Here is a 21704-nt window from a genome sequence, read left to right as displayed (position 1 = left end):
CTTGTTATAAAAAACTAGAGGCTTGGTGCACGAAATTCATGCGCTCGGCGGCAGGGTCGGTGGGCAGGGGGGCAGGGGGTTGGGAGGTAAGGGAGGCGGGGGGATAGGGGGATCCCTCAGCCTGGCCTGTGCCCTCTCACAGTCCGGAGCTGTCATCCTTAGCCCTGCTGCAGAGGCGGGAGAGCCTCCTGCCACCACTGCTGTGCTCGCCTCCCGTGAGCCCGGCTTCTGGCTGAGCGGCACTCACCTGTGAAAGTGCACTGATCATCAGGGGGTAGCTCCTGCATTGAGCGTCTGCCCCCTGGTGATCAGTGTGCGTCATAGTGACCAGTCATTCTGCCATTCAGTCAATTTGCCTATTAGCCTTTATTATATAGGATGATTGGCAGACTGGGTATGTTAATGCAATAGATTGCCTTATTGCCTCAGGAAAGGCCTATACAAAGTAATAAATGGCAAGAACTCAGAATGAAGTACGTGTACAGGTCAAGAGCAGCCATGCAGAAGTGAATATAAATTAAACAAGGTCAGAACAAACTTTAACTGGTAGATAGTTGATTTAAAATAGCCACCTCCCTTTTTTGTTTGCTATTTATATTTATGATTCCTAATCTCATTGCATCACTACAAATTATTATTACAAATATATTTATATAAATTATTGCTACAAATCATTGTATCGCTATACATTCTAAAGGCCAGGGGTTTATAGCTCTTACTCCTGAAATAGATCTTTTAAGTAAAACTCATTCAGCAAATATTCAGAGCTTGTTAAATTCAAAGGGCAGGCACCCATCAGCCTGTGCGACAGACAGGCAAGTAGGGGAAATGAAGAAATAATTACATTTGATAGAAATTGTAGAGCTATTTCTTAAACATCTTATTTTGAAATAATTATAGAATCACAGGAAGTTGCAAAAATAGTACATCTGCATGTACTCTTTATTCAGCTTCCTCCAGCAGTGACATCTCATAACTGTAGTAAATCATAAATTGGCATTGGTGTATTAATGTTAACTAGACTGCAGACTTTATTCAGTTTTCACCATTTTATGTGCATTCATGTGTATGTGTGTGGGGGGTTCCATTCAGCCCATGAACAGGTTAGTGTGACCGTCATAAGGTGCAGACCCCACAGAGGAGTGCCCTTTATATTGTGTCCCTCTCCCAGCCCTGTCCCCAGACCACCACTGATCCGTTCTGTCATTATGACAATGTTATAAAAATGGAATCATACAGCCCTAACCGGTTTGGCTCAGTGGATAGAGCCTCGGCCTGTGGACTGAAGGGTCCCAGGTTCGATTCTGGTCAAGGGCATGTACCGTGGTTGCGGGTACATCTCCAGGAGGGAGTGTGCAGGAGGCAGCTGATCGATGTTTTTCTCTCATCGATGTTCCAAACTCTCTATTCCTCTCCCTTCCTCTCTGTAAAAAATCAATAAAATATATTTTTTTAAATGGAATAATATAGTAGATTACCTGCAGCAATTGCCTTTTTTCATTAAGCATAACGTCCTCGCTGCCCTCGAGATCCATCAAGGGTTTTTTGTGGGGGGGTTTTTAAATACATTTGTATTGATTTCAGAGAGGAAGGGAGAGGGAGAGAGAGATAGAAACATCAATGTTGAGAGAGAATCATTGATCGGCTGCTTCCTGCACATCCCATACTGGGGATCGAGCCCACAACCTGGGCATGTGCCCTGACGTGGAATCGAACCGTGACATCCTGGCTCATAGGTCAGTGCTCAGCCACTGAGCCATGCTAGCTGGGCCATCAGGTTTTTGTATATATCGATAGTTCATTCCTTTTGTATTGCTTAGTATGGACAGCTATTTCAAAGAAACTAAATTAGGAGTGGTTTAGCTTGAAGATAAATCAGTAGCTACTGACTAATTAAGACCTGTGTTCTTGTTGTTATTATTAATCCAGGTTTGCAATTTTAAAACACAACAACAACAAAACAAAAGATTCATTAATGTAAATTATGCTTGGCTATTTTTAATATATTTTTGCTGATATCTATTTCATCAGCAAAATTTCATCTTATTTCAGCTTATTTCATCTCAAAATAGTCAATAGGGATTTATTTTATTCTGCCATTTTTATTCTTTTCCCTTCTCCTAAAATGCCCAGAACGTTAAATGCCATTCCCTTCTAGGCACTAGTTATAATACAGAATTCATATTTCTAGATTGTGATTTAGCAAGTTCTAACTAGGGATTAGGTGTAAACAGATTACTAAAGCAAGAAATTCCAATTGGATTTTTTTCTATGTAAGGCAACATACTTTAGATTAGGGTAATTTCATTATGTTTGATAGATTTGATTTAAACCTTTTTCAATTGTGTATATGTAGGGCCAGGCTTCCCTTGATTTTAAATCGAGCAAGTAATCCACATAGCAGATTCTATTTTTATTTTAAAAGATTCTATTTTAACATTGATTTTTATTGTGAAGTCATTGATTCATTACATTGCAAGATGAGAAACCAACAGTGTACTGAATGGACTGATGCATTTGCTATTCAATCTTCATTTATCAGAATTAAGTGCTTACTCTGTGCTCAGCATCATGCCAGGTGGTGGGGACACAGTGCTGAATAAAACATTGTGAACCATGAACTGGTCCCATCTCCTTGCTTTATAATGACTTTCCAGGAGAAATAAGTAGAAAAGTAATTGTTCAAAGAAATGGGAGGGACGGTTGTTGTCCTCTGCTTACATATAGAACTTTAAACCTGGTCACATTCTCCTGAATCGAGAGTCCTCCTCTCATTGGCACTTTGTTAGCAAATGTGTTAAAAGATAGTTGGAAAGACCTTTGAAATCGCCCAGGCTATAGGCATTTCTTTAAGTGCTCAGTGACTATCCATTTGTATCTGAAGAATCTTTGCTTTCTTTCTTTTCTCAGCTTTTTCCAATGTCCAACAGAACATTTCACTTGAGTATCAAATACCACCTATGGTACATGACTTAATTTTTATTCCAAATTTTATAAAATGTTTGCTGAAAGCAAGTAATACCAATATGCTTATCTTAATCTTAGAAGCTTCGAGCCTCGTTATTCATTTTGTAGTGTTTAGGAACAGGTAAGTTTGGTGCCCCATTCTAAAATGTTTCTTAATAGGCTTTTAATTTCCAGCTTAAGAATATTGTAAACAGCCCAGCTGGTCTGCTTCAGTGGATTGAGCATCGTCCCATGCATATCTGGGTTGCAGGGGGGTCGGGGAGGAACATGCAGGTGGCAGCCAATGAGTGTTTCTCTCTCATCGATGTTTCTATCTCTCTCTCCCTTTTCCTGCCCCTCTCTCTAAAAATCAATTAAAAAAAAACATTTTAAAAAAGAATAGTGTAAATAGGTTTTAAAAGCCTTAATGTTCTAACCTGTCAATCTAGTAACTTTATATTTAGATGTTTATCCAAAAGAGCTAATTAGGTGTTTCAGAAAACACAGGGATGTTCATTGCAGTGACTTAAAGGAAAAATTGGGGACAAAAAAAAAGTGCAACCATGGGGAACTGGTTAAATAACGGTTAAAATATGAAAGAATCATGCATCCATTAGAAATAATATTCTTACAGAATATAAAAGGGGTCATGTTCTATGATGTGTTTTAAACAGGTTATGATATGTGCAATTTTATTTTAAAATGCATCCATGCAAGCATCTACACTAATAAAAGAGAAAAATGGTAATTGGCGTACGACGCTACCCTTTCATTGGCTAATCAGGGCTATATGCAAATTAACTGCCAACTAAGATTGGCAGTTAACTGCCAACAAGATGGCGGTTAATTTGCATATGTAGGCACAATGCAGGGAGGCAAAAGGGAAAGCAGGAAGAAGCCCCCTGCCACTGACAGTGATCGGAAACCCAGGGGGGAGCTAAGAGCTGGGGGGCAGGGCAAAGGCGGCCCCAGGGCTGCCTTTGCCCTGCCCCCCAGCCATGATCGGAGAATCAGGCGCCTTTTCCTCCCTGGCCAGTGATAGCAGGAAGTAGGGGTGGAGCCAGCGATGGGAGCTGGGTACGGTCGGAGCTGGCAGTCGCGGGAGCTAGGGGTCCCTTGTCTGGGCCTAAAGCGAAGCCCACGATTGCGGGGCCGCTGCAGCTGTGGGTCCCCGCTGCCCGGGCCGGACGCCTAGGCCAGAGGCGTTAGGCCTGGGCAGAGGCAGAGCCTGCAACCACGGGGAGCTGGGGGTCCCCTGCCCAGGCCTGACACCTCTGCTGGAGGCCTCAGGCCTGGTCAAGGGGCCGATCCGGTGATTGGTGATCGGAGGGTGATGAGGGTCAACTCCTCTGGCCGAGGCATCAGGCCTGGGCGGGGGGCGGAGCCGGGGATTGGGGGGATATGATGGTCCCCTTGCCCAGGCCTGAAGCCTGGGTCAGAGGCGTCAGGCTTGGGCAGGGGGTGGAGCAAGCGATCAGAGGGAGATGGGGGCCCCTGCCCAGGCATGATTCCTGGACCAGAGGCCTCAGGCCTGGGCAGGGGTCAGAGCCAGTGATCGGGGGGAGGTAGGGGTCCCCTGTCCAAGCCTGACACCTCTGGCGGAGGCGTCAGGCCTGGGCAAGGGGCCGATCAGGCGATCGGAGGGTGATGGGGGTCTACGCCTCTGGCCGAGGCATCAGGCCTGGGCAAGGGGCAGAGCCAGCAATCGGAGGGGTCTGGGGGTCCCCTGCCCAGGCCTGTCGCCTGGGCCAGAGGCACCAGGCCTGGGCTGGGGGCAGAACCAGTGATGGGGGGAAATGAGGGTCCCCTGCCCAGGCCTGATGCCTCTGTCAGAGGCGTCAGGCCTGGGCAAGGGGCCGATCCTGCGATTGGAGGGTGATGGGGGTCAATGACTGAGGGCTCCCAGTATGTGAGAGGGGGCAGGCTGGGCTGAGGGACACTCCCCCCCACACACACACACCCAGTGCACGAATTTTGTGCACGGGGCCCCTAGTTAAAATATAAGAGGCATATATAGAAAAAGGACTGGAAGAAAGTATCCCCAAATGCTAATAGTGACAGTCTGGAGGTAGGATTATAGGTATTTTTCCTTCGTATTTTACCTATTTCCCAGAATGTATTCAGTGAATATATTACTTTAAACAGAAAAAAATTATCCATGTATGTATATGCATGTTTATAGAACTGGGTAGCTAAGTTCTTAACAATGTAATTAAATGCTGAAGAAGAACATCCTTCTCAAGCCAGCGGACCTCTGGGCAGTCACAGGAGTGACTCCATTGTAGAAAGCAGAGTCCAGATGGGCAAAGCCTTGTTAAATGAAACTGCCACATAACGGCCGGCTGGGAACCTCCCAATCCTATCACCCCATACGCACACTCTCTTGAACCATTAGGTGGCGCGCTGTCAGGCAGGGGACCAGATGCAGTGATTGGTCCTCCTATAGAGGAAGATGAAGCAGTAACTAAGAGATTCTTCTGCTTTTAAATAAATACAGAACATCAGGACAATCAAAGTAGGATCGTTTGGGAGAAGTACAATAATTTTGTGAAAAGCAAAGCATAATAAAAACATTGTTTCTTTTGTTTTCCAGATATTTTATCCAGAAACAACAGATGTCTATGACCGGAAAAACATACCAAGAATGATCTATTGTATTCACGCACTAAGGTGGGAAAATACAACTAAAAGTCTAGAAAGTAAATTTAAATAAAACTAAAATTTTAATTTTAAAAGAGATCTTAAATTATTTTAATGACTCAAGAACTTTTATTAGATTGAGTTATTTTAAATTTGCCAGTACAAAATTAAAATAATTGTCATGTAAAAACAGTCTTTGAACTTGAAAAATATTTTGATGATTTTTAAATCTACATCAAAATAGAAAACTAGAACATGAGTGAAAGACGTATAATAAGAAAATTTAAGTAGAAACTTCTAGGAAATCTTATAGAGTGCTACAGTATTCTTCAGATATGATTAAGTTTATATAGCAAAAATATATCAAATGAGCAGCTATAAGGGTCATAATTTTGGTTTTGATACTCTTAAAATTATTAGTTTGGTTAAATTCTTTTCACAGATTAATAAAATTCCATATGATCTTTGTTTGATACCTCTTGTAAGGGTAAAGAAGACACTTAGAAGTTGCTTTAAATTAGTCAAAGGAGGATATATTCATTGTTTTTGTGTGTGTGTCCATCTTTGTCTTTTGTTATCTTTGTTATCTTTAAATCTATTTTGTTAGCTACAAGTATGGCTACACCTGCTTTTTTGTGGATGTTATTTGCTTGGAGAATAATTTTCTACTCTTTTACTTTGAATCTACCTTTGTCTTTGCAGCTTAGATGTGTCTCTTGTAGGCAGCATATGGTTGGGTTTTGTTTTTTGATCCACTCTGCTACTCTGTGCCACTTTATTGGTGAATTCAGACCATTTACATTTAGGGTAGTTGTTGACGTATGAGGATTTCCCATTTCATCTGTTGTTTTCTGGTAGCTCTGTGCCGCCATTGGTTCTTTTCCTTTGTGTTTCTGGCTATTGTTTTTGTTTGGTGGTTTTTATACTTCTTTCCTCTGTTCCCTCTTTTTTTAAGATAGGTATCCTGGTTTGGGGATTTTTGTGTGTGGTTACCATTAGGTTTATAAAAAATAAACTTGCCTATATATCATAGCTTTTTTTCTTTTGAGTGTATCTGGTCTTCATCTTCCTTTGCCAGTTCAGACCTTTACCCCTTCCCTTTTCATGTTTTGTTGTCACAAATTATTCCTGTTTATGCTGTAAGTTTTAGTGATCTTACTCATAGTGTTGTGACCTTGTATTCTTTGTTTCAGGTATAATAACTCCCTTGAGTATTTTCTGCAATGAAGGTTTTCTGATGATAAAAATCCCTCCGCTTCTGTATGTCTGGGAATGTATTTATTTCTCCTCCATATTTAAAGGATAATTTTGCTGGGTATATTATTCGTGGCTGGTAATTTCTCTCTTTCAGGTGTTTGAATAATTGGTCCCACTCTCTTCTGGCTTGTAGAGTTTCTGCTGAGAAGTCAGATGATATTCTGATGGGTTTTCCTTTGTAGGTCATTTATTTTTTTTCCCCTGGCTACTTGGAAATTTATTTTCTTTGTCATTAATTTTTGACAGCTTTAATTACAAGTGCCTTGGAGATAGTCTCTTTGAATTGAGGTAACTAGGTGTTCTGTTTGTTTTTTGGATTTGAGGATCTAGTTCTTTCCAAAGGTTTGGGAAATTCTCATCCACTATGTGTTTGAATAGACTCTCTGTTCCATGCTCCCTCTCCTCCTCCTCCAGAATCCCTATAATTCCAATATTGCTTTTTCTGATGGAGTCAGTTAATTCTCATAGAGCTCTTTCACGTTTTAAATTTTTTATGCTCAGGTCTCTCTCCTTCCCTCTGCATCATTTCAGATTTCTATCTTCAATATCACTCATTCTTTCCTCCATCTGGTTGACTCTGTTTTCTGTGCTCAGTAGTTCACTCTTAATTTCCTTAATTGCATGTTTCATTTCCAGGATTTCTGATTGTTTCTTTTTTAAAGTTTCAATTCCTTTGGTAAAGTACTCATTTTGTTCATTGTTTTCTGAGTGTATTGAATTGCTTCTCTGTATTGAGTTGAGTATTTTCAGAACTACAATCTTGAAATCTCTGTCATTAATATCACATATGTTTCAGCTTGCTTTCTGGAGATTTTTTATTTTCTTTCTGGTCATCCATGTTACTATGGTTATTCATATTATTTGCTGTCTTCCTTTGCTTATGCATTTATTTCTGAAGAGGTCTTTCTACTCATTTCCAGTAGATGGTGCTGAATCACAAGATTTTTTTACCTCTCTGATCTTCCAGTCTCGAATCTCTGGAGCTTCGGGGTGGGGTTTCTTTGGCCCTCACCATAATGGCGCCCCACCCCAAGCACCCCTCCTGGGGGTCAGTCACAGAGGGAACAGCTATTCTATTGCAGCAGCTCTTGGTTTACAATAATATGCTCCTGGACCCAACTCCAAGGGCAACGGGAGGTGAGTTTTGTAAGTCCACATGGAGGCAGGGCTCTGTGGTTTCGTTTCTTTCCCTGAAACACCACCGCCTGGATCGACAATGGAGAGTTGCGTGGCAGAACCCTGTGCTCTGTCAAGCATCTGCTGACTTAGACACTGTTCTCTCCCTTGCCACTTGCCCTGCTGGGCTGCCCCATCGCTGCAGCTCTCTGTTCCTCCTGGCCAAAGGAAGTGCCTGTGACAGCCGGCTTTCTCCCCTCTTCCGGCCAAGCGGTGACTCCCAGCTGCAGGGCTGCAGCCCATCTGCGCTTTGCTCCCTTCTCATCTCCCCCTTTATTCCCAGTTGCCCACCTTTAGATGTTTCAGTGCACAGGTCTGGCCGGCATGCACCTGTGTTCAGCAGGGATTTCTTTGTTGGATTATAGTCGGTTAACTTGTTGACATTTCAGGGGGAGAGGACAAGGGGCTCTCTCATGCCATCATTCCTGTGACGTCACTCTTCCCCATTCATTGTTTAAAAGCAGTTGTTTGAGAAGTTAATTTTTGAAATGTTGACATTTCTGCTAGGTCACAGATCACTTTTTAATCTTAATGGCCTAGAAGAAATGTGATTTTTACATGGTAGCAAAAATGATTTTAAAAATGCATTTTGTGACTCTTATCTTGTGTGTACACAGGTAATGGCTGGAAGGCTTCATGTCTAATTAAGTTCTAAATTTCTTTTGGAACATCTGCCTTATGTTTATAACACTAGAAGTCATTTTCCTGGCAGAATCTTCTGCCTAGAGGTTTATATTAACTTCTTCCTGGATCCTTCCTCTCCAAAGGAAAAGGTTTCTATAATAATTCATTGCAATTCTGGCCTACTAGAGAAGAATTTTAATTATGTCCTATAATTTGACTTTTCCCCGATCAGTACTTATGAGATTTCTTTGGAAGATGGCAGTGGCTAGAAAGATAGACCAAATGTATGTGCCTTTCCTATGACTTCTTTTCCTAATAGTTTAGAACTGGGGGAAAAACACTTCTGTGCCTGCTTCCTCATCGGTGGCCAGTGTATCATTATGCCAGCAAGTTTTCTAAAAGTTTTTTTTGCAAAAGTGCTTACTTTGAGGAATATTTTCAAATGTGTTGTCCAACATTTTCTGTCACATATTTTTCAGCACTTAGTATGATCACTGATCACTATGGTTAGTACTGTTTTTGTGACCTGCTAAGCCGGCCACCGTTGGTTAATGTCGTTATCATGTCCACGCATCGTTGTGCTGATGTCCAAGTCTGCAGCATGCTCTTGGGGTGTCTTGTAGAAGCTTAACTTGATGTCCTGAAGTGGACCCCTGGGGCATTACTGCTAAGCAGCTTGTAGAGAACTGGTGTACTAAGCTCCTTTCTGGTGTTGTCGGTGTTCTACAGAGTTATGTAGAACTGCACTGTGGCTGGCAGTGTGTTTGCCATCGTTTTAAAGATAGCGTGAACAGTTTGGTAAACAAAGACAGAAGAGCAGCTTCTTCCTTATCATTGCCAGTGGTCTGCTAATGTTGGTGCAATACGTTCTAGGACTGTTTTCCTCAGTTATTCAGTTACTGATCATGGAGTTTCCGTTACTGTTACTTATCCTGGGGCAGAGGCCTGTTGAGCCCGTCTTTCACCATATCTGATGTTACGTAGGATCTCTTAAAGCAGTATTTACTTGATAAACAGCATTCCCTGGGAGAGTCTCCTTTACTTTTCTCAGCTCTAAACTTAATGTCTGGCTGCTTCTTGATATGGCATGCAGATGTCTCAATTGTATCTGAATTATTTTTAATCAAACCTTTTTCCTATGATGGTTGAGAATGCAGTCAGTTTACCCAAATGAGACTGATATCCTGCTCTGTTGGGCAAGACACACTTGGAGGCTGGGCAGCAGAGCCCTTTAGTAAGCACGGTGGATTTGCCCTTGCTGCATAATTAGAAGCAATGCTGGGAATGAACATTTATGTCTTCAGCCTTTATATTCTGGTTACAGATATAACAGTATTGCTGGTATAAAGCATTGTTGTTATCTGATAAAAAAAAATTAAACAGGTCAGAAGTTCTGATTATAGATCAGGAGCCAGAACCCAGGCACTGCCTTCCTCTTACCCCAGCCTGTGGGCCTTACTTGATCTACAAAGTTAGCTCTTGGCCCTACAAATGTGTCTCTGTCCCTCTCTTTTAGATTAGGATCTAACTGCCCATCACGACCCCCTGGCTTCCTGTTTGTATCTGCCTGCCCCTTCCTTACCTTTCTGCTTTACTTCTGACCCCAGGCTCCTTGCCTGCCACTCATTGTACCTTTTGTCAGCTCAGCTGGGTGACCTGAGTCCAGACACCAGTGAATGTTAGCACAGGGGCCTCAGAGGAAATCCTCAATCTTTGCCTAATGTAGAGACCTCAGGGATGGGTGGCCTCGTTCTTTTTTTGTTTTTTGTTTTTTTATTGCTTAAAGTATTACAAAGGGTATTACATATGTGTCCATTTTTTTCCCCCGCCCTAGACAGTCCCCTAGCCTCCCTTATCCCCCAGTGTCTTATGTCCATTGGTTATACTTATATGCATGCATACAAGTCCTTTAGTTGATCTCTTACCCCCCTACCTCCTGCCCCCCAACCCTCCCCGGCCTTCCCGCTGCAGTTTGACAGTCTGTTTGAGGCAGCTCTGCCTCTGTATCTATTATTGTTCAAAAGTTTATAATGGTCTCTATTATCCATGAATGAGTGAGATCATGTGGTATTTTTCCTTCATTTGGCCTCGTTCTTTTCTCAAAGAAATGCTTTTTTATTTTCTTATTTAAAATATGCTCATTGGGGAAATATTAGAAAATTTTAAATGAATATTAAAGGAAAAGCCAAAGTACCCATTGTTTCAACACCAATTGAGAACCACTATGTGTGATGGGGTATCTTTGGACTTAGAATGTATATATGGCATGTTTTCCTTTTGTGGCTTCATTTGGAATGTTTTAAAGTCTGTGCCGTCAAAAGGAGCCAGTTCAAGAAGTGAGAACCTTGCTAATACTATGGATTTTTAACTGTCTGGAGGCTGTTTATACCTGTGGAAGAACACTTTTGCATGCTGTTTATTTATCAGTATGTCAATAAACTATTAAATGTTGAAACATGCGTTGTAAAATTTAATTCCTTTAAACAATTAAGTTTATAGACCTGATTTTTTTTTAACACTTCACATACCTGAAGGTACAGGTGAAATGCCCAGATACGTTATTACAGACTTACCACACTTCAACCTATTCTAAAAGATCCACTCTACAACTTTCACTCATTTCATTATACACTAATTTTGACTCATCCGAGGACTATAACATTTTGATACCTACCAAGAGTTGACATGCTCTTACGGGCACCAGACACAAAGAAAACCCTATGAACTTGCCCAGGTTACAGAGCATGGTGCCAGTTTGAGTTCCCAGGTGAGTCAGACCCTGGCTACAGTCATCGGGCTGAACTTGATTTGTGAAATCAATCAGACCTTTTTTTCTTTACTTTTCAGTATATGGCTTTCAGGTAGGTTCTTACCCTCCCCCCACCCCCATTCCCCGTCACCCAGAAATGATTTACTTCCATGCCTTGTTTGGCCAGTGTTACAGAACCCATTGTCCTGTCACAATGATGCATTGGCCTGATCTGTTAACGTTATTAAAAGCTTATGTATGCCTTTTGAATATTTTCTCAAAATTAGCTGGGCTTTCTAGAGGTTTCTCCCTGAGGAGATGAGGGATGGACTCTACCTCATGCAGTTTGGGTCATTTGGCTGATCTCAGGTCATGTTTCTGGATCCTTTCTCTGCTTGACCATCAGTGCCAAGCCCTCTTTCCACCTGGCTATTTTTGTCACCACCTGTGCTCCTCAGTCCTTATTTGGGACACTTCCATGGTTTTTTAGGACTGTTAGGCTTACTCAGAGTTCCCGGTACTTACTCTTTTTGTAGCATATATGTAGTGTATACCATATAGAAACAAATATATATCTATACTCTGTAAGACAGAAAGAAGCACCCATATTTTAATAACACTTTACCACTTGTTAAAATCAATGAAAGTGATCATGTGTGTCTTATTTTATCTATTACAACTTCCTTTTTGTATACTTCATACCGTTCTCTTTTGATTGGTTTTGAACTGGCCTTTCATAGACTTCACCAACATGCATGTTTTCTTTTCCGATGGACCACACTGGTCCAGCCTGGTCACCCTTTTGTTTTTGGAGCACTGTCCCTGACATTCCTTGCAATATCCTTGCTTTGTGCTCACAACGGGCTGTTCCTGTCCTGTCCTGATTATTCCTGCTTTATGACATGGAATCAACTACCCTCCGAGGAATCCTTTGCAAGTCGTGTATCCAAAATGATTTTTCTGGTGTAATTGATTAGGGTTCTGGTTTCTGCTCTTTTTACTACATAAAGTTTATTTGACCATTAAGAGTCTACTCCACAGACGACAACAAGCTGAAGATGTGTGTCTCCCCTCTGTGTAAGGACACTGCTCCTGCTGCAGACTTGGGAGCTGCTGTCCCCGCAGTGTTTTCAGATGCAGCGACAATGCCCAAAGGGCACATTCGGGGCTTGCATACCTGAAACTGGCTGTGGCAGACTCACTTCTGGTTGGCCAGTTCCTAAATACCCGACTGCTCTGTGAAGAAGGGCTCCTCTGCCCGCTCTCACAATGCCAAGTGGCTGCCTTGATTAGCAGGTGGCCTTTGAACCCATTCCGCAGGTTAATGTTATTGCATAACTTCCCTGCCTTCTACCTTCTTCCCTTAAGACCCTTTCCTAATAAGAAACTGACGGTTACCTTTTGCCAGATTGATTGCATCTCTGAGAGGGGACATATTTGCATGTATAAATAAGCTTCCTAAAGATAGTGCCTTAACCCAAAGGATGGACTGCTCTCAGGAGGGATAGCTGCAGGTGGCAGTGTTTGGGATTAGGGTGTGGAGGGCAGTTGCACCCTCCATATCTTTCAAGTCACTTCCTGTTCATACTTCTCTTCATGCTTTGCACCGTCTCTTCTCTTTTTGTCTTGCGTTAGTACGGTGACTGGCTGGCTATCCTGCTAAATGCCAAGCCCGGTGAGGCTGTGAAGCATGTCTCTACCCAACACAGCACATACACCACTGACTCCCACTGACGCCTCTGCGTCTGTATCTTTAATTTTCCGGTTGGTTTAGCTGATTTCCCAATGATGAGTCTGCCTCTGGATTTCTTTGATTTTTTTTTTTACTGAACATTGGATTTTGACATGATACTGGCAGTGATGTATGTAACTAAGATGGGAAAATAATTTGGTTCAGTAGATAAAGCCATTTCAAACATGGAGTCAGTGAGGGGAAATAGTCAAAGGTTCTTAGTATTGAGAGTGGGGAGACCACTGTGGTGGGTTATTAAGTGTATAGGAAGGACATTTATTTAACGGGATAATAGTAATAATAAAGACAAAGGCTAACGCTTACTGAGCTTTTCATTATATGTCTGGCCATGTTCAAGGTGTAATCTCATTTAATCCTTCTCACATACCTATGAGTACATACTGTTATTAATCCCATTTTATAACCCAGACAAATAAAGCACAGAGAGGCTACCCATGGTCACACAGCTAGTAACTGGCAGAGTCGAGACTGCAAGCCAGGCTGTGACACCAGAACCTGCACTGTTGCTGACTCAGCCTGTCATTGGCGTCAGAGGGGAGTCAAGTGTTTTCTACTGCGAAGAAAATAAAAAAGAGCAGTGGCATCAGACTGGAACTTCAGCAAGGGTCTCTAAACTGTTATAGTTAGGATTAGAGGCCCAGTGCACAACATCCGTGCACTGGTGGGGGGGGGGGTCCCTCAGCCTGGCCTGTACCCTCTCACAGTCTGGGACCCCTTGGCACTGCTGAGGAGGCGGGAGAGGCTCCCACCACCTCCGCTGTGCTCGCCAGCCATGAGCCTCACCCTGTAGGAGTGCACTGACCACCAGGGGGGCAGCTCCTGCATTGAGCATCTGCCCACTGGTGGTCAGTGCATGTCATAGTGACCAGTCGTTCTGCTGTTCAGTCAATTTGCATATTAGGGTTTTATTATATAGGATAGTTTTTAATGAAGACTCACTCATGGAACTTAGAACTGGAAGGACCTTGGGAAGTTATTTTAGTCCAGATCCTTCACTTCCTAAATGAGGGGCTGAAAGCTTGGGCTCTGTGATTTGCTGAGAGTCGCACATCTAGGTATTGCCAGTCTCGGGGCCAGGATCTCGGGCTTCTGATCCCAGTACTGTGCTCTTTCAAGTCAGCCATGAGGCTTTCATTTACAAACATCTCACATATTATAGCATAAAATGAAGTGCACATGACGTGATCCAGAAAAGCTGAAATAAATTCAGCTCTTGCCTTTTAAGTTTGCATTTCATTACTATAAACCTTTTTAATGTATACATTGAAGTACTAGAAAAAACCCTAATAGAACTTTTTAAAAAACTTTCCTGCTTCCTGGATTTAAACTGATATGATTTGTACCAAAAGGAGCACACGGGCCGGTGAGGCTTAGCCACCTTGGGAGCACTCCTCTGTTGCTGCCTCGCTCAGCACACAAGTGCACTACCTGTTGTAGGATAGGAGGATCGCTATTTCACACCAAGTGTTTTCTTATACGTGGGAAGGGATGCTGACATTAACTCCACAGCTTTCTTTGGAATGCTCTCAACCTTCTGTGTTGGCTGTTAGGCACTAAAGGTACTTAATAAGTTCAGTGTTGAAGAGCTACAAGAAGTTGGTGCTTTTATATTGGATGGTTTTGTGTGTGTGTGTGTGTGTGTGTGTTTAAGATTAAGACACTGAATTTACTGGTGTGTGTGTGTGTGTGTGTGTGTGTGTGTGTGTTAAGATTAAGACACTGAATTTACTGTATGCTTCAGGTAATGAATGGCTCATCTGAATGTGAATGCTTGGGAAGGGGCCAGCTGCTGTTGCTGATTCTTTTCAGCCTGGGAACAGTGTCTAAGTACAAGTTTCCTAGTAAACGTTGCCCCTTTGAGTAATCTGCTTGAAAACACCTCCCATACAGAGATTTGGTATAAAACCTCCACACTGTGAAAAGCAATCTTTTTAAAGAATAGTTTAAACCTCAACATTAGAGACGGTGTTGAAAACTGAAGCCAAATAAAATATATGCATTTTTAATAACTTTCTTTGGTGAAAGTATGTATATGCAAATGAGATTTCTACCTAATCCATACTAGTTTAAGAAAATCTGATTTTAAACAAATTTAAAAGCGAAGATTCTTCTATCTGAAAGTGGTAATTTCTCAGCACCACCTAGTGGTAATTTTTAACTAAGCCAGAATATTTGCTGATTGTGAGATTTATATTAGTATTACAGTGTTCAGTGGAGAAGTAAAGAGTATAACTGGAAACAGTCCTAATACCTTTATTGCCACAGAAGAAAATGGACACTTTGGTTTAGTAAATTGTTTAGTTCATTTTACCAAGAAACCTATGTTTTGTGGAAATCTACTAGTAAATACCTTTATTTTAGGGACATCATAGCAGAGAAAAATATTGTTTATATATAGTAGATATTCCATAACTAGTATTAAATAAATGACTGGATAAACAAAGGAGATAATGTGAAAAAAACAGTCATGTCAAGATCACTGATCATAGTTTTATTATTCCCTTTCCAAACTGATATGAAATTACTAATGTAGTAATTTAAAAAAGTAATAATTTGCCATCAGAAAGAATGCCATCCACCAACCAGGAACTTACCTCCCTACGAAAGCAAACAGATAGGATCGGATTGATGGAGAAACAAAGAATGAGAAGACCATAGCCCCCAGAAATCACGGAGGATGCAGCAGAGCTAGGAGCTGTTGTGGGGAAAAGGAGACCCTCAAAGCCAGGGTTGCGAACAGTGAAAATACATCCTGCATATCAGATATTTACATTACAATTCATAACAGTAGCAAAATTACAGTTATGAAGTAGCAATGAAAATAATTTTATGGTTGGGGGTCACCACAACATGAGGAACTGTATTAAAGGGTCGCGGCATTAGGAAGGTTGAGAACCACTGGCTTAGACCAAAGCGGCAAGTGCAGATGCTGATGGCACCCTCCTGGCATCAGCCCCATGATCTCCCTAAGGGTGGCTTTTGTTGTGAGGACCTGTGATCAGCAGTGACAAATAGCAAATCTTGAAAGTCCAAGATGAGCCCAGATCAGGAAATGCCAGACATTTGAGGGAAACCAACACTACGAAAGAGGCATTAAATTCAATGAACAGAATCAACACCCAAGGAACAAATGAAAATATTAAAATATGTGCAATTACCCTGGCTGGAGTGGCTCAGTTGTTTGAACCAAAAGGTTGCCTGTTCGATTCACAGTCAGGGCATGTACCTGGGTTGTGTGTTTGATCCCTGGTCAGGACATATACAGAGGGCAACCAATAGATATTTCTCTCTCACATTGATGTTTCTTTCTCTCTCTCTCTCTCTCTCTCTCTCTCTCTCTCTCTCTCTCTCTCTCTTCTCTCTCTCTCTCTCTCTCTCTCTCTCTCTCTCTCTTCTCTCTCTCTCTCTCTCTCTCTCTCGCTCCTATCCTCTCTATAAGCATGTACTCAGGTGAGAATAAAAAATAATAACTAAATGAATAAATAAATGGTTAAAAATAATAAAATATGTGCAACTAGTGATTTATTCAATTTATATATTTGGTTAATATTGGGCACTTATATACAACAAAACCAAAGGTAAAGCTAAGAAAGGAAAATTGGACAGATGAAATTAGGAAAACACTAATAGAATGTATAGTTATCTAAATTTTTGGTACATAATCTATATAATAAAAGCTTAAGCGACCATTATGGCAGAACGACCAGTCGCTATGAAGTGCACTGGCCACCAAGGGGCAGACGCTCAATGCAGAGCTGCCCCCTGGTGGTCAGTGCACACCCACAGAGGGAGGGCTGCTCAGCCAGAAGCCAGGCTCTCCCGCCTCTGTGGCAGTGCTAAGGAGCAGCAAGCAGAGCGGTAAGGAGTAGTGAGCAAGCGGGTGGTAAGAAGTGAGGGGTCCCAGACTGCAAGAGGGCACAGGCCAGGCTGAGGGGATACCCCCCCACACACACCAGTACATGAATTTCGTGTACCGGGCCTCTAATATGAAAATAAAAGCTTGTGTGTAAAATTCTAGATGATCTCAATATTACATAGGTGGGGGAGTAGAAGTGGAAATATATTAAAGGGTAATAAATATTCATTAGCTTAGTATTTTATACAAGAATATAAGTTTAACATCTGTTAAAACTTTGGCAGAATGCTAATGTAAGTAATACAATATATAACACATTACTTGAGGCCCTGGCTGGGTGCTCAATTGTTTAGAGTGTCATGCTGATAGGCCAAAGTTGTGGGTTCAATCCCAGGTCAGGGCACATACAAGAATGAACCAATGGATATATGAATGGGTGGAACCAATAAATCTATGTTTTTCTCTCTGTCTGTCTCAAATCAATAATTTTTAAAAATAACACATTACTTGAAATAATTTGTGTTAAAAGACATTTTATAAGTGTCTCCTACTTAAATTTTACTGTCACATTTTCAACATTTCTCCCATTGAGTTATTTTTATAGTTTTCTTTGTAGATGAGTTCAGGTATATTTTGTAATGTAGTTATAAAAAGGGAAGAGGAAAAATCAAGTACTGTGAAAGGAATTGTAGTGATACAATAATACATTTTTATTGTTTATGAAAAATATTCATAAGGTCTGTATGGCTTGATTTTATTTTCTTCAAATTCTTTTGCAGTTTTACCATACCTACCTGTTTAATTCTGTTGATTTTTTTTATTTCCTGTTACTAGAAAGGAACAAATGAAGAGGTTAATATTTCATTTGTTCCACATGATATGAGTTTCCTTTTAACTGGAATCTTTTCCCCATGTAATAATAAGTTGAGAAGTTCATAAAATATTATGGTTTTGAAACTTTCAGCATACAAGTTTTAATTATAGTGACTTGTTTAGCATCAACCTTGGGTCGTAAAGTCTTTCGAGGCTGTGCAAATAGCTTCATATCCCTGATAATCTCTAAAGATCTAGAATTTAATAGGAATGTATCCTGTCTATGAATTATGAATACATAATGCCTATTCTACATTGAAGATTGTTCAGAGTCTAATATGTTTTTCCTTTGTGGATCAGATACGAATATCATGTTGGAATTTAATATTCACATTTCCATATGGTTAAAATGTCATTTGTTCTTTGTATTTTGGTTGTGGTTTTGAAGGAAAAGTGGGGAAACCAGAGGAAAGTAAATGCCCCCAAAACAACCCTAAAAATTCATTAATTGCTATTTCCTGAAGAAATAGAAATGGCCAATACATATGTGCATGAAAAAATGTTTATACTCACAACTAATAAAAGGAAATGGAGACTTGAATAATGATTTATTACTTGTGTTTCTTATTCTGCCTATACGTGGATGATAGTCAGTTTAGCCTATCGAAGTGCCGTGTACTACAGAAGACCAGTTTTGGGGACTTAAACTGGGTTCTGATTCCAGTCCCACCAGGGACTTTGTGACTTCGGGGCTCAGTTGCCTCATCTATAAAATGAATGGGTTAGATGAGACAATCTCTTAGGTCTTTCTCAACTAAAAAAGCCTTTCAGATTTAAGCAATTTCTAACTCTTAAGATTTATAATAATAAAGTTTCTGATAATTTTATGTTTTCTCTTTCAGTTTATATCTGTTCAAACTAGGAATAGCACCCCAGATCCAGGATTTGTTGGGCAAAGTGGACTTCACAGGTACTGCTGTGTATCTTCATTATTTTTTATAATGTCTAAGAAAATGGACCGTACTTTTTTTTTCATTGTGATAGTATTGACTTCCTTTACTCCTCTATGTGGGGCAAGGGAAGAAGCATTATTTTGTACTCAACCAGTTCCTTTCCCCCATGTTTGGCAAATGAGAAGCTGAGGCTGGCTTCATCCTAAGGTTCTTATTTAGAAATGGCCCCACCTTCTTGATAAAGACATTTTTTAATAATGACATGCACTTTTTTATTTTCTTTAATCATAAGAATAAGCTCCACGTATCTGGGAAGGGGTCCCTAGGATGAAAGCATTTCTTGATACGAATATACTCCTTCCTGCCTCCATCTCTGTGACTCTCTCTAATTTGTTGTTCTTTTTCAGAGGAGGAAATCAGTAATATGAGAAAGGAACTCGAGAAATATGGAATACAGATGCCATCTTTCAGCAAAATAGGGGGTATTCTGGCTAACGAACTGTCTGTGGATGAAGCTGCACGTAAGACTTTAAATCTGGACCTGCCATTCACATCAGACTGACCTATACTTTGTTGGTTTTGGTTACAGAAACAGAATTTTTAGACGATACTTTAAACCTCTCTGAAAGCTTTTATTATATGTATTGTAGATGCTTAATTTGAGCATATCAGAATATAGGTAATTAATTGATTTGGGACTTTAAACAGCCGCTTGTGCAATGTGGATTAAGAGGTTCTGGAGATATCTTCATTTTTCAAAATATTTCTTTACTCTCTTTGTCCTTAGATTTTAGTGGCAGGGCTCATTGTCCTTTAGTGTTGCAAGTTAAGTTGCAGGCATCTCTTGGAATCAACCTGCTACTTTAAAAGTGTCCATGTGACCCTTCAAACCCCCACGTGGTTGTCATAGCACTTGGTTCACTTGAGTCATTCAGTGCAGGTTGAATGGATGAATGAATGGGGATTATGTAACAGAGGCTGAGGCAGGACGGGAGACAGATGGGCAGGTGGAGAGGCTTTCAGAGGGGTGCTCTGTGATGCGTCTGAGGCCTCTTTTTTGGTATGTTTACTGGGAGCCAACGAAGAAAGTAAACCAACTTAAGTGTTTGCAGTGTCAGTGCAACTGTCCGTGTTATCTTTTGCTGGTAAAAATCTCTTTTTCTCTCTCTCTTCTCAGTGCATGCTGCTGTTATCGCTATTAATGAAGCTATTGAAAAAGGAATAGCAGAGCAGACCATTATAACACTAAGAAACCCAAATGCAGTTTTAACTTTAGTGGATGAGAACCTTGCACAAGAATATCAGAAGGAACTCTGGGCAGCCAAAAAGGGAAAAGAAGAAAATGCAAAACTGAAGGTATTTAATTAGGTTCTCAGTGATAAATATGGTTATGAGTAGCTAGTTTGAAAAAGGGGGATATTTTTAATTCAACTGGCTGTGGTCTCTGTAGCCACAGGCAACTGGTTTGGGAGAAGGGTAAGGGTGAAAAAAGATCTTGCACTATGGATAGAAATTGGGTTTCCTTTTGTGATGAATATTGTAAGTTGCAAGGTTTTTAAGGTTATGCCATAAACTTCTACCTCTCTGAAAGGTGTGAAAGTAGCAGCTAAAGCTCTTTCCTTGTTAGCACCACCTGCAGACCTTGTGTTGGCTGAGTGACCTGTAGGTTTATTAGTAGAGGTTAATAATTCAGTGTGGTGAAGTTTAGAGAGGATGTTTTGAGTCCACTCTCTTTCTATTTTCCCGACATCCACCCTCATACTGGAGGAAGAGGTTTTCTTCCTTAGCAAGGCAGCCTGCTCCTGTTCCGACTCCGCACCCCACTTCCTGCCTGGCTTGTGTTACTGAAGACTGTCTGCACTCAGCTTCCGCTTGCTCCCAACTCTCCTCTCTTTCGGCTCTTGCCATCTCAGCTTCAGCTCCATTACCAAAAATGTGGCTGTGGTTCTCTGCATCAGTGAGTGTCTCTTCCTCCTCCCGCTAAGTGTGGGGATTGACATTGACATTGAGTCACTCCTCTCTCTGTTCTTCCTCAAGTAGGCTCATCCACTTGTTGAAGAAATCGCTCTCAGCTTCATAACAGGCCCTCTAATGCCCCTCCGGATAACTTCATCTCGGTCCCTCCGGCCTTGCTGCTCACCATATCAGAAGGGCGTTCATCTCTACCCTGCCCTTCTCCACATGTGCCCTTGCTGACTTCCCTTTGGAAGGACTTCCACACTGCTTCGGAATGCTTTCCGTGTCCCCTGTGTCCTATCCATCACTGCATTCTGTGGCCTTTTCTTGCCAGGTTTACATCCATCCACCTACCTCTAGTCTCGTCACTCTTGCCTCAGCCCTGCCCCGCCTGACCTGGCCTCAGGACTCCTGCAGCACCTTCCTCGGGGGTCTCCGTGCTTCCTGTCACTCTCCAAGCCAACCCTTCTCAAAGCTAGAGGTTGCAAAATTAATATTTAGCTACAGATCTGGTGTCATTTCACCGGAAACCTCCCCCGATTCCCTACTGCCTACTGGGTTAAGTACAGGTCCTTTTCTTGTCCTTAAAAGGCCTCTAGGATACGCACTCTACCTCACCGTGTTTTGGGCTGGCCCTGGACCCCCGCCCCCCTCCCAATTCTGTTTGCAGCCCAATGTGCCAGGCTTTCCCATGTTTTTCACCAAATCCTGCTGACTATATCCTGCTCCCCATTCTGCCTTTAACATGACTCTCTCCCTCCAGCACTTCCTCATTTGCTGTCTCTTTTTAAAATTTTCTTTCCAACTACGCATGTACCTCTCCTATAGAATGTATTCCATTGTACTATGTATATTCATTATTTGTGTTCTTGATTTTATTAGACTGAATCAAATGAAATTGCCTATATTTAACTGGTTTTGATATTCAAAAATGGCAATATCAAGGGGTCCAACATAAGGTTTACATTAGAAAATTGGGCC

The 21704-nt window shown here is 41.4% G+C and overlaps 1 protein-coding gene across 1 annotated transcript in view; it reads left to right on the top strand.

The window, feature by feature from the left end:
- IQGAP2 (IQ motif containing GTPase activating protein 2) overlaps positions 1-21704 on the top strand; it is a 269990-nt gene that overhangs the window by 143150 nt on the left and 105136 nt on the right. Inside the window, exons 5-8 of the mRNA XM_059694287.1 lie at positions 5540-5616; positions 18717-18784; positions 19175-19288; positions 19945-20123. Coding sequence (XP_059550270.1) covers positions 5540-5616; positions 18717-18784; positions 19175-19288; positions 19945-20123 — 438 coding nt within the window. The remainder of the gene's footprint in view (positions 1-5539; positions 5617-18716; positions 18785-19174; positions 19289-19944; positions 20124-21704) is intronic.

Source organism: Myotis daubentonii, chromosome 4, assembly GCF_963259705.1.
Source record: "Myotis daubentonii chromosome 4, mMyoDau2.1, whole genome shotgun sequence".
Taxonomy (NCBI): domain Eukaryota; kingdom Metazoa; phylum Chordata; class Mammalia; order Chiroptera; family Vespertilionidae; genus Myotis; species Myotis daubentonii.
The sequence above is the reverse complement of the archived record's forward strand: the minus strand, read 5'-3'. Positions and strand labels throughout refer to the sequence as shown.